At 40.4% G+C, this 13,544-nt stretch overlaps 2 protein-coding genes across 18 annotated transcripts in view; one reads left to right on the forward strand and one right to left on the reverse strand.

Annotated features, from left to right (window-relative positions):
* The window catches only part of LRRC7 (leucine rich repeat containing 7), a 189,511-nt gene that overhangs the window by 149,811 nt on the left and 26,156 nt on the right, over nt 1–13,544 (forward strand). For 12 of the 15 annotated variants that reach the window (XR_014513073.1, XM_083448338.1, XM_083448335.1 and 9 more), the window contains one exon: nt 684–758. Coding sequence is in view for 14 of the 15 variants with exons in the window: in XM_083448338.1 (XP_083304464.1) it covers nt 684–758 (75 nt within the window). In the remaining variant the exon portion in view is untranslated. Of the gene's footprint in view, nt 1–683; nt 759–8,896; nt 8,955–9,047; nt 10,530–13,544 lie in introns of those variants that run through there. The other 3 variants (XM_083448339.1, XM_083448329.1, XM_083448328.1) reach the window with 3 other exon arrangements.
* LRRC40 (leucine rich repeat containing 40) overlaps nt 12,821–13,544 on the reverse strand; it is a 31,332-nt gene continuing 30,608 nt past the window's right edge. For all 3 annotated transcript variants that reach the window (XR_014513075.1, XM_083448349.1, XM_083448351.1), the window contains one exon: nt 12,821–13,003. Coding sequence is in view for 1 of the 3 variants with exons in the window: in XM_083448349.1 (XP_083304475.1) it covers nt 12,979–13,003 (25 nt within the window). In the remaining 2 variants the exon portion in view is untranslated. The remainder of the gene's footprint in view (nt 13,004–13,544) is intronic.

Genomic DNA, 13,544 nt, shown 5'->3' on the forward strand with positions numbered 1-13,544 from the left:
GGTTTGCCTGTAACACTAAACCAGGCATAGGCAAACTCAGCCCTCCAGATGTTTTGGGATTACAACTCCCATCATCCCTGACCACTGGTCCTGTTAGCTAGGGATGGTGGGAGTTGTAGTCCCAAAACATCTGGAGGCCAAGTTTGCCTATGCCTGCACTGCACCATGGCTTAAAGTCATCCTACATCACTTTCTTCAGAGGAATGAGCTGTAAACCTTTCGTGGAAGCAGATTCAGTGCAGATCCATAGCTCTTCATTCTTAAAGACTCTTTTGTAAAAACAGTTGATGTTATGGAGGCAGATAGGCAAGATAAGGCCATAGGCAAGATAAGGCAGGAGGTCGTGTTTTGTGGCAGAGATCCAAATCACTACAGGGAGAACATACATATGTGCAGTAGGGATTCAGAGGTCCTGCTTTCTGATCCATAACACTGAAAATAAGAATGCACCATGACATATATTTAATTCAGCAATGAACTGTTGGTTTGATCACAGCCTTCTTTTTCTAAATTATAAGTAGATGTTGTCTAGTACAGAACTTGTAATATTCAGCAAGTAGGCTGGATTCCAGCTAGTGTAGCACATAGGCATATTAATTATTGCAGTCCACTTAGTTCATATACAAACCTTTAGCCTAGTTCTTGGTTATAGTTTCCTAACCTCTGTTACTTCTGACTTATAGGGTATCTTTGTTACTAGGGTTCAGCCTGATGGACCAGCATCCAACCTGCTCCAGCCTGGTGATAAGATTATTCAAGTAAGCAAAATCTTTTAATTAACAAAAGCATGGATTCAGTGCAAATATTCCTTTACATGTGCATGCTACGGTATTGTGCTTTTCCCTGCCTTCCCCTAGTAACCTTTAGATGACCTCAGGTGGGGATTCAGGTTTGGTAGGAACGGCAATGTGCACTGGTGAAAACAACCCCCTCGTGAGTAGGTGTGAGCCCAGTGGTGGAAAGGGTGGCTTAAGTAGTCTTTGGGGCACATGAAGGAGCAAAATGGCTAGTGTGCCAGAGACGAATTAGTTGCTTCCTTTGCAGGTTTAGGTACTTGTTACATCTCTGACCCAGTTGTGGACTGGATTCTGCAAGTTGGAGAATGACCCTTTTTTTAACTTGATTTCCATGAAACAATGTAAAGTTTGCCCAGTCTGAAGTTTTCCTGAATATATATTGCTAATATACAGAACTTTGTGTTTTACTCCTTCATGTGTGTTTTTTTGCATTGGCTCCATTGAAACTGAAGCCACCTGGGGAGATGCCTGTGTGCAACTGGTGTCAGAAACAGTGGTGAGATCAGGGCAACGATCCACATCATTCTCCCCCTCCTCCCTTAACTATGATTTTGTGGTAATAAAATTGAAAAGAACACAAAAGAGCCAAATATTTTTGAGGAAGGGATTTTGTTTGATTTTTAGGTTATAATGAAATGTAGTGCGACTAGATTGCAACCTCTGGGATTTTTGAATTATTTACAAAACGTTCATGCTAACACAGGGACACATCCAGTTTACTTTTCTTCATGCTCAAAACAAAACTGAAAATGTAGCTTAGACCATTGCTAATGACAGGGACGGTGCTGGGCAAGTTTCCCTTTTACAGTTATTTTTTTATTTCTTTTTTTATTTGTTTACACTTTTTCCATGCTTTTCACTATTTGTTGCTGTTCTTCAATATTAAAATTAGAGCATGGAAGAGATACTGTTAAAGCATTTGTTCAAAACAGATCTTAGCAAAAATAATTTAGATACCTTGTGCTATGGTTTGCTCAGGCTTGACACTTCCTGTCCGAGTCAGTTGCTTCTGCAATAATGAAAGGCAAGCCTGCAGCCAACTTTTTCCAGTGGTCATATCCATATCAGAAGGACTCTGAAGCACCTCCTGCTTTCTGCTGATTTCTCCTGTGCAAGCCCCTCATCTGTCTGCACTGCAGAACAGGACAGTTGCAGAAGGATATTGGGCCTCAATATCTTTCCAATTCCTAGGGCACAATGTTATGTCCACAACAGGGAAAGAGTTAGGGAGCATCCATCTGAATGTGCCTATTTTATTTATGGATCTTGCTGAGATAACAGTTATCATGGTGGTCACCTACTGAATCATAATTCACAATGGTCGCCTGACACCAGTTTTGCCATTGCAACGCATTCCATTATAAAGGGCATACAAGAAAAATAGTGTCAATTAAATAATAATTATTTTAAAGGGTTTTTTGTTACAATGTTTGGTTTGGCAGCATGGTTTACAGTTAGGTGATCAATAAGCTTGCCTACCTATACGCAACTGTTTAACCACCAGCAGGACATGAAGCAGGGAGTTGTATGGGAGAGGGGAGTCCTTAACTTGATAATTTGCTAGGTCCCACAACAGATACGTTTTGTGAACTGGCCCATGGAATGGCATTCGAATCCATAAGTACAACAACTCACTAAGTTTATATCAAATATATGATCATTGTGCAGCATTTCTTTCACTTTTATAAATGGCTTGTCTCTTTGAGAATGGAACTTTTGTTAATGAAATAAGAAAAAACAAGCTCCTCTTGTGCTTGTTCCCCCACTCCCGTAGGTGCCTGTCATGCATCCTGCATTCATTCTCCTACTTTCTCACTTATTCATTTATCTGTACAAATATTGCGCATCTCTTCTTCCTTCTCTCTTGTTCACTGTAGGCCCATCTCCTTTTCTCTGTATATTAAAAGAGCACATGTTCTTGGTTTCTATAGAGAAAAAGAAGGAAATCCACAAATGCTTAAAAAAAATAAACTTAACATCTAAATTTGCAAACAAAGGATATTTTCTACATTTGTTTCAGGTGTTATTTACTGCCAGCTTTATCTGATGATAGTATACTGTAACTAGTTTGATTACTGAAGTAACTTGTAGAGCATGTAATTTCCCTGGTGTTCTGTGAATCTGTGGATAACCTTAAGAGGGGAGCAAGAATTTACTGGCAGACCTGGATGGAACTCTGGCCACTTCAAAACAACTTCAGAGGGGGTGCAATTTTCAGGGCAGAGAAGTTGCCGGAGAGAAGAGGTAGGTGATGTAAGTTTAGCAGCTTTTCCCTCCTTCCTCCGCTGCAGCCCCAGCCCCAGTGTATTTGGCAACCCCAGTTTGAGGAAGAGGGGGAAGTGGAGGACAGGAAAAGGGTTGAATACCCGCACCTACTTGACACTTCTCCCTTGCAAATTGTACCCTCCTTGTTTTTGTTTTCACCTTTTAAGTAGCAACTGGCTGTCCAGACCTTTATCTGCTGTTGAACCCTAAGAGAGTTATTTGAAGCTCCTGAATATAATTCACCTTCCCCATTACATTCCCTTTATATGGTGGAAAAATGAGTTCCATGTTCCATTATTCTAATCACCAAAGGGACTTCCTACAAGTATTATTGTGCAGAGAGCTGGCCCGCCTATAAGGCAGGGTAAGTCAGTCACTCGAGAAGACACCCTTATGGAGTTTGCCTGCTCCTCATCATGGGGGCAGCAGCAGGGTATTTTGCCTCAGGTGCCAAAAGGCTTCATGCTGCCCCTGGCGGTACAAGCTTGAAATAGGGCACAGGAGGTTGAGCAGCCTACAGTGGCTCAAGTCAATGTGATTTGGTATGTTCTAAGATGCTGAGAGACTGGACACCTCTGAGGTAGTAGTTGGCTCCTACCTGGTGGGAATGAGGTTTGTAAGACATCTGGTGGAGCACAAAACAGAGGTGCAAAGTGTGCACTGGGCCCTGGAGGCTGCAGGGTTCACTGGCGCAGCACTTCAGTGTACAAGGATGAGTTTGATATTTGTGTTCTCGCCACAAAAACCTGCCAGAATGTACTCAAGTGGCACACAGTCGCTTGAAGAGGATGAGTGAACTCCAGAGAAACTCCTTTGTCAGTTTAACAGAGCCTGTATGACGCTTAAGGAATTTGAGTTGCCACCTAAGATAGCAGTCTGAAAATAATTTTGCATAAAAATGTTAATCAAATTAGTTGTGACAACTTCAGGCTTTACTAAATCATATGGTAAGTCAGAAAGCTGAAGCAACACCATCTTATTGCCTTAGGTAATATATATTAAACAGATAATAATGATGGGAATAATTCAACTTACTGAATATTTCAGCATCAGCAAATCTCTGAAACAGTATTTCATTCCAGCGTAAAAGTAATAAGTAAGGGAATTGCATACTTGGCATGAATTCTCGTGATACAGTTTTTCAGTAGCCATTCACTTACTGTAAGTCCTAAATTTTATTGGAGTATTTTGCTCACTAGAAATATCAACAAGAAAAAATATTCTGAGGTCATATGCAGTGTTTTAACCACTGTTAGAGAGCTAAGGTTAAAGGCAAAACTACAAGTGACATGGGAGGAGGAGGAGGAGGAGGAGGAGGAGGAGGAGAAGAAGAAGAAGAAGAAGAAGAAGAAGAAGAAGAAGAAGAAGAAGAAGAAGAAGAAGAAATAATTAGAATTGGATGGGAGCAGAAACATAAAGTATAGATGTATCTTTCTCATTTCTGGGCTAATTTTAGCTGGCAGAAGGGCTGCTGTAATTGGGAAAATGACATTGCAAGGAAATGTCACTGCCTCCCCCCCCCCCCAAAAAAAATGCCCCAACTGCCCACATTCTTCAAGAAGGGCAGAAACAAAAAGAAATGCATCAAATTTGAAATGTGACCTACTTTTCCACTGATACCTGGTCACCTTTGCTTTTTCTACATTGTGGTTTTATGTTGTGAACTGACCTACGATCGAAAGGTATAGGGTGGTGTACAAATTGAATAAATACAATAAATAAAAACATAATATGCCACTACAGCAAAAATCAGTGACTGAAATGTTATCCCAAAAGTGCAGAAAAACTATTAAGCCAATTGCATCTATAGTACACGGCAATACTAACAAATTTAAGACACTGAAACAGAAATGCAAATGAAACAACTTATACTGTTTTTAAGTGTTGTGATTGGCACAGACAATTAAACATAAACATGTATTAATGATAATACATTTTAAAATAATAATTTTATTTATTAAATTTCTAAACCATCATTTATCCAAGCGCAAAAAGGTTTCCAGTAGAAAAATACAAAAATACATAACAAAACCCCACCACAGTTGAAAAGGCCTGCAAGTAGAATAATATTTTTGCCTGGCACCGAAGTATATTTAATGATGGCACCAGGCAATCCTCCCTGGAAAGAACATTCCAGAAGTGGGGAGCCACTGCAGAAAAGGCCTGTTTTCATGTTGCCACCGTCTGGACCTCTCCTTTAGGAGACACACAAAGAAGGGCCTCTAAGGAGGATTGCAGCATCCGGGTCAGTTCACAGGGGGAAAGGCAATCCCATGAAAGGGATTGCAGCTTACCCCCCTCAAGCTTGTGTAGTGAATACCGCAATCTAGAAAACACCAGGGAAGCACACGGTATGTCCAATGCCGTCTAAATTTGTTTATCTGTTTTCAGGGTTTTTTGTTTTATTTATTAAAATTGATTATAGCTAGCATCCAAAATGATCAGCTGATGCATAAAAGGTAAAGGGACCCCTGACCATTAGGTCCAATCGCGGACTACTCTGGGGTAGCGGCACTCAACTCGCTTTATTGGCCGAGGGAGCCGGCGTACAGCTTCTGGGTCATGTGGCCAGCATGACTAAGCCGCTTCTGGCGAACCAGAGCAGCGCATGGAAACGCCGATTACCTTCCCACTGGAGTGGTACCTACCGTATTTATCTACTTGCACTTTGACGTGCTTCCAAACTGCTAGGTTGGCAGGAGCAGGGACTGAGTAACGGAAGCTCACCCTGTTGCGGGGATTCGAACCGCAGACCTTCTGATCGGCAAGCCCTAGGCTCTGTGGTTTAACCCACAGCGCCACCCACGTCCCTAAGCTGATACATAAACCCTGCAAAAATAAGTAGAATTTACAATAGAGCTGAGCTCTTCTCACAGTTGTGCTAGAGTTCTATTAATTTCAGTGGTGAAAGCTCCCAGTAGATTGTGTGCATAATCAAATCCACTCCATCATAATCCAGTGTAATTAGATTGAATGTTAACTTTTCCAAAATCCGAGGCAATAATTCAATCTTTTACTAAGTCAGAAAACACTGGTGATGTATATTGACTACATAGCAAATCAATGTAAAGTTGATGAATGTAGCTCATTCATGTTTCCCTTTATCTGGAACTACTTTATAGCAGTGCTTGCAGTGTCAGATTTACTGAACTTTTCAGCAAAGGAATATGGAATTGAGTCAAAGTGGTCAATTTTTCTTAATTTCCTTATGGACATTGAGCTGCTTAATCTGGATAATTCATGACATAAGAAGTAACAGTTAACAAGGAGAAAGTCGCAAATAAAAATCCTTGTACTGCTTAATGCAAACTTTACATGTTCCAAAGTATCAGCAGTCCTTTTGCAGTACTATGCCTTCTTCATGAGGGGAAGAGGGATGGATAAACTGCAAAATGGCCGCCGACATATGCTCCCTTCTTCTACATCACATTGGCTGAATTTTCTGGTTTGTTACTTTAGACCTGGTTCTCAGGTTCATGTTTGAGGTGTCATCACAAGATTTTTACCCTGCAAGTTTCACATGCTGAGCATTAGACGTATGTTCCTTTGCCAGGAATACTTGGTAGTATTGCTGCTGAAATCCGTCAGTTGCAGAAAAAACCTGAATACCGCAGAAAGATCTGCTGAGGAATAGACTAAACCAGAGCATAGAAAGAAGAGGAGCTTTTATCCACCCCCTATCCCAGGGGTCTGCAACCTTTAAGACAAAAAGAGCCACTTGGACCCGTTTCCGAAGGGAAAAAAACTGGGAACTGCAAAACCATTGCAACATTTAAAACAAATATAGACCTGCATGCGCGCCGCTTCCCTCCGATCTGACAGCGGGCGGGAAGGTGACGTCGGGACGGTGCGTGACTAACGCACGCACCGCCCCCATGCGACGTCACAGCTAGTACAGCGCCCGCCACAGTGGGGAGTGTCGGGGCACACAATGCGCGTCCTCCCCTCGCTAGTATCCGCCCCAGAGCCGCGGCAAAGGTGTAAAAGAGCCACATGCGGCTCCGGAGCCGCGGGTTGCAGACCCCTGCCCTATCCTATCTAGGAGATGATTGGGTCCCAGGAGTGCCTTGCTCATGATACTTTTGCCTCCGAGATCAGGTTGGCAGTCCGAGAACAAGGGTAGTTTCTTATGTAATTCATATGTGAGTACATTTCAAAAGCATATTTGCAGTGTGGAATAGATATGGTAAACACTTCCTCAGGACTTGACCACACCAAGATGAACATAGGAATTGGGTCTTCACAGTACTATAGAGAGTGGAAAGGAAAGTCTTAAACTTCTGTTGATATGAATCCTTTACCTTTCTGCTTCAAAATTTCTTCCATGACTTCCCAACTTGTTATCCAAGTTTAGCTTGTAATAGTTAAAGCTGGCCAGACTTAAGTATTTATTTAAATCCCACCTTTCTTCCAATGAACTCAAGGATGCATGCATAGTTCTTTGTCTCCCCATTTTATCCTCACAACAACCCTGTGAATTAGGTTAGGCTGACAGTGACTTGCCCAAGGTCTCCAACACTCCTGCCATTACATCTCTGCTTGGCTGAATATGGGAAATGCCTCAGTTGAAAAGCACTGTGTTTAAGGTGTGGTGGAATGATAGTTATGTTTGTAATGATTAATCTTGGATAGCTCATTCAGCAAGTCATAGCTGAATGCAAGTGATGAACATGTATTTGTAAACATGTCCTTATTCTAGGATCATAGTAAGCCATCAAGTCAAACAACCAATAGTCACCACTCAGCAAACCTTTTTGTGAAATAGCTCCTATTCCAATTTGTGAAATAGCACTTTAAAATCCCCCCAACAATCTTGATATTTATTATTGATTGATTATTTAAAATTAATGTAAACAAGTTTTAATAATTATTACTATAATTGATGTCTTGTATATTTTTATCCAGTATGTAGCTTCCTAGACACTCTAATTTGTAAATATCATTACTAATAAGCAATATCGTTAGACATTCTATCACTTTTTGGTTTTCTAGGTAGATAGAATAGTTGCAAATATATCATTATTTGTGAAATCCTTCTTGAGAAAGAATGGTTGGATTCAAAAATACACTGGATTAGCAATGAAACCTCCTCTGCACTTGTTGAGTTCCACCTTCTACATCACTTCTGTTCTCTCTAATCCATTTTCCATGAGCTTGCTTGTTGTTCATCAACAGCTATATTTATTTATTTATTGTTTTGCATTAATGCTATTTCCAAGAAAGATCTTTTTCAAACTTCAGTCGTATTGAAGAGTGATATGAAAGCCAAACTAAACATCATGTGGCAGTTCCAGATGTGGGTTAAACCCTTGCCTGCCCCAGTTACGTATAACGTGAGGACATCTTACCTTTAGAGCAGCAACCTGCCGCCTCGCCATCACTCCCCTCCGCTGTGTTTACCCTCAGCTGAGTTTCAGAGCTAGAAGTTAACTCAGCTGTGAGAGAAGTGCTTGAGTAAGTGGCTGGGGGAGGTACACTGCAGTCACAGCAAAAGTTCAGCTTCCCTTACCCACACACCAGTACAGCTCCAACTCAAACCTGCCATTTATATGACTGGGGCCAAGTTGAGATTTTACAAATGGGTCTGTCACCATCACATCTAGTGCTGAAAAAACTTTTCCCATGGGAACTCACCTCTGGCATGAAACCAACGCAGAATTATTAATGCTAAACTATCAAGCACATCCGTGTCATGTGAACTAAACCATTACGTGTGTTCCTTAGCATATGGATTATGTCATGGGTTTTCAGTATAAACTGCTGGCATTCAGGTACCAAGAAAGCAGGCAGTGGCAAAGTAGCCATACCACAGCCACAATACTTTCCTTTTTCAGATTTCAGAACCTGGTTATTACCCTGACTACTGGTCAACAAACCTGGGGTGGTTTCATGGTAAGTCTCACAATGAGTATAAACTTGAAGTATTTTTTTTTGTAAACCAAAGTTAGCAAATGAGGTTCTGAAATATATTTGTTCTTATTGCAGATGGCACTGAGTACACATGAAGCACTGGATATCTCTTAAACCCAGTTTCAAAATCCAGGGTCTTGCTCCCTGAACAAAACAATGCCTCACTCAATCTGCTATAATGCATCATCAAACGTCTGAGTTAAGGAACTTGAGATATAAATATATATTGTTTGCCTGCCTCATGTATTGATATAGATCATCAGCAAAGAACTTTTTTTCATCACAGGACTACCTTCTGATTTTTTTTTAATGACAAATATGTCAATAACTCCCACGGTAGAAAGTAATTGAAGCTGTTTCAAGTAAACCCATATCTCAAGGCCAGACCATAGGAAAATGGAACATGTATTCCCAACCCCAGAAGTCCAGCATGCAGTCCTTATGAAAGGCAACTACTCTTTAGGTTTATGTTGGAAAGGAATCATATATGATCTGTTGGTTCATTATCAGAGCTCTGTTTAAATTACCATCTTTCACTACAGTGGAAAAATAATACTTTTGACATCAAATACTGCTATCAATATCCAAGGCATACATTGGTATCTGTAAGGAAACAACCTTGTGAGCTTAAAGTGTAATGGTGCCCCTTCAAGGTGGAACCAAGTAGGCTAGGATGCACTGACTACATCTCACCTTTGAAAGTTGAATGGGTCTATGTTTCACTGTAATTCTAATTTGGATTTCTATGCTTTCGATAGAATTATACTTTATGTGCCCTTTAATTCTGCCCTAAATAATCCATTTGATTGAGGATTCCTTTTTGTTTTTCTGCCCCAGTTTGTGCCACCACCTTATAGCATGTGCTATTATACCAGTGAATCCTTAAGAACTCATGTTCGTATACTTTTTGTAGCCAACTGCATCTAATTATCAGGTAAAGGTTGTAAAAGGAGGAAGGCTGAAAGCTTGCTTATAAGGTAAATCACTCCTGCCGACGTACCATGTGTCAGATGATCCACGCTGCATGTTTAGGAATCATGTTCTGATCTTTTGATGTACCCCTTGGATAAAAAAACATGTTATTGGCCCTTTGCACTGCATCATGTTCAGGTAAATAGAACCAAAAATAATAATGGGTTCACTCATTTTCAGTCAGCAATCCATCTGAAATCCTCCCCCCGCCCCTAAGACCAGTAGGATTACTCTGGAGGTAACTGGATGGAGAAATGTGCCCTGTTAAGAGTTTTTCAGTCCTTCAGTTGGAAGCCAAAATTAGGCCATCAGGATACGAGAAAGGGACATGCAGACAGATGTTTTGCACTTAAGGCCATTTACTGCAACACGACAGACTATCAGCCTTTACAGAAAACAAACCTAAAATCTAAATGGAGTCCAGCTTCAGGCTGGCTCTCAGAAAATATTCCTCTGAGGTTTTGCACACTAAATCCAAGGCTTTGTTGAATGTCTTTGATCTGTCTGGAATTTGTACTCTTTCTCTTAAATTATTTTCCTGCTATTTGTTAAAACATTTAAATTAATAAAAGAATTTTCTCTTTAGTGTGTGGGCTCTCTGTTCATTCTGTTCATTTTAATTTTTCTTATTCCTTGCCTACCTGATTATGCTTATACTTTCAACACTGTGTTGCAACTTTTACAAGTCCCCCCCCCCCCCAGTACCACTCTGTACACACAGACCTAATTAAAGACCCTAAACTGGTCATCTCCTTGGAAGCATGGAAAGATCTCGCACACATCCTGCGTTTCACCATCTACAGGTGCTTCTCTGGCGGTTAAATACGGGGGGGCAGCTCTCTGCATAATGAAGGAAGTAAATGTGGAAGTCTGGACCTGCAGTTCTGTGTACATAACTCTGAATATGAATTACAGCGATCGTATCTGTTGGGAATCAAAAAGTGCCTTAGGGACGCAAATCGGCTCATTCGGATTTTTTGAGTGGCTGCCCTTCACATTACTGAGTTACTGTGGCTCAGTGCCTAGTGTGTTAGACTTTGGTTGGGTAAGATCTAAACTGAAATCCTCACTGATTATCTTGGGTTTCTGTCTGTCTGTGTTTTGGGGGGTGCGGTGCAGAAGGAGAAGCATGCATGCAGCAATGAGGTCTTTGGAGGAAAAGGTGGGATAAAGCATGTAGTATCATAAATACCTTTTAAAACAGCTCTATTTTAATTGCAGTTTGCCAAGGCAGATGATCTTGGACTCCTTTGGGAGGTGGGCAGGATAAAACTGAATAAATGTGGGTTGTGCTATTCAGTAACACAGATTCAAATACACTAGATCGCAGCCACCGACATATTGTTATAAACTGTTTTTCCAGGACAGCATTTCTACATACATTCTGACATACATTTCTAGCTTTCCTTGTCAAAACTTTTGACTAAAGTATCTGTAAATGAGTGAGCATTTCTACAATGCTGGTCACCAGACTTGAGTTTAAAAGAAGGAATAGGGAAATGAATAAGACCCTCCTATGAAAATAATACTGGGGCTGTTCAGATATGGTTTGACCATCATTTGGCTTGTTTCAATCTCACCCGTATGCTCTGATTTATTTCCTTATTTTCCTGGCTTGAGTAAACCAGTTTTCATCCAAGCCAGAATTAGAATTTACAGATTGTGAAGTAAATAATGGTGTGTGCAAACCAAGAAGGATGGAAATTTGAACATGAGAGGGAAAGCTCCATCAGCCAGACCATGATTTGGCCATTATCTCCCAACTCTGGTACTAAAGAAATGTCAAGGACCTTGGGGAAAGGACTGGCATTTGTGATGTCTCTTGGAAAACACTGGATTTGCTCTTACAGGCATATAAAATGAACTGAAATATCTGATAAGGGCTTGTTGCATTACTTTTTACCAAAGTTGTTTAACTTCTGCAGATGATGGTTTGAACTATGGCACAGGATGCAGAATGCAATAAATATGCTTAATTCGTGCATACAATGGAATGAAAATCAGTAACTGGTAAATTATATTAATATGCAAGAAATAAACATGTCAACAGTTTCAACTATTTTAGAATGTTAAGAATGAAAAATGAAGGTGGTAATAAAAAATCCTAAAATAAACATACAAATTCTGAATCTGTTATGATTTCATTTTGCTGAATCTAATATAGATATAATGAGTATGATGCACAATGAACGGCCATTCTGAAAGAACTCAAAAAGATATTTCAGTGCCTGAATTCCTATTATTAGAAAGAAACCTAAATATATTCTGAAGCTCAGGCATATTAATAACTAGTGAAGACTGTGAGGGCACTTTAGTGGTACCTCCCCCAAAGCATGTGACATCTCTCCCTAAAATTATGTTCTGCAGACATCTTGGTCAGTTCTGACACCATTGTGTTAGCTTCTATTTACTGCATATGAAATGCTAATCTGGATTAAGGAGGCTCTATGGGGGTGGGGAAACTGGTTATATGGCAAATACTTGGGTCAAGATGTTGAAGTCAAGATCTCCAGGTTTCTTCTAACTCAGATGCTTTGAAAGCAATTATCATCCCAAGCCAAGCATCAGTTTTTCCTTAACAGACCCTTGAATTTCCACAAATGCTATATACCAAATCTTCTCACCTTCACAGAACATTTTGAAGTCTTAACTGAAGTCTTATATAAACTGCATTGCAGTCTCACTTTGATGAAATCTTCAGGGTGTGAGACCTTGAAGAATGAAAAATATTTTATTTTGATGTGATGAACACAAGAGTTTTGCTAATCTGGACTGGCATTGTATTTGATGACTTGTAGAACAGAGCATATTACACATGTGTACAATTGTATCCATTAACAAGTAATCTTAACAGGGAATTTGGATCCCTGACAAAGTTGGTTTTCATTTTCTAAGCTTTTATGTTACAGATAAAATCATGGAAATAGGCAAACCATGTTTGTTCTGAAATCCATGGCCGGTGTACCTGCTTGGCACTTCAAAACTATTTCTGCAGTATCTTACCCTTCTACTTCAATACTGGCACTTCTTTTTTTCATTCTCTGGTCCTGCTGCCTTTGCTTTGAAAAACAAACAAAGTCAATTATCAAATACAGTGGTACCTTGGGTTAAGTACTTAATTCGTTCCGGAGGTCTGTTCTTAACCTGAAACTGTTCTTAACCTGAAGCACTACTTTAGCTAATGAGGCCTCCTGCTGCCTCTGCACCGCCGGAGCACAATTTCTGTTCTCGTCCTGAAGCAAAGTTCTTAACCTGAGGTACTATTTCTGGGTTAGCAGAGTCTGTAACCTGAGTCATATGTAACCTGAAGCGTATATAACCCGAGGTACCACTGTAAAGCAAAATGGGTTAATTTTACATGGAGTACATGGGTATTCTCAGCATGCTCAAACATGCCCAGCTTATAAATTATAGTTGTTGTCACTGAATAGTTGTTCTTTTCACAAACCCCGACCTAAACCTCACACAGCAGCAACAGTGTGCACTTAAGGATGGATCTCTTTGGCTAACAGATCACCAGCATCAGGGCCGATGTGGAAGGCAGGACTGACCAAACTCAAGCGCTCTGAACTCATGCTTGCAACTCTCTTTACCACACTA

This window comes from Podarcis tiliguerta (genome assembly GCF_965153285.1).
Source record: "Podarcis tiliguerta genome assembly, chromosome: 6".
Lineage (NCBI taxonomy): Eukaryota > Metazoa > Chordata > Lepidosauria > Squamata > Lacertidae > Podarcis > Podarcis tiliguerta.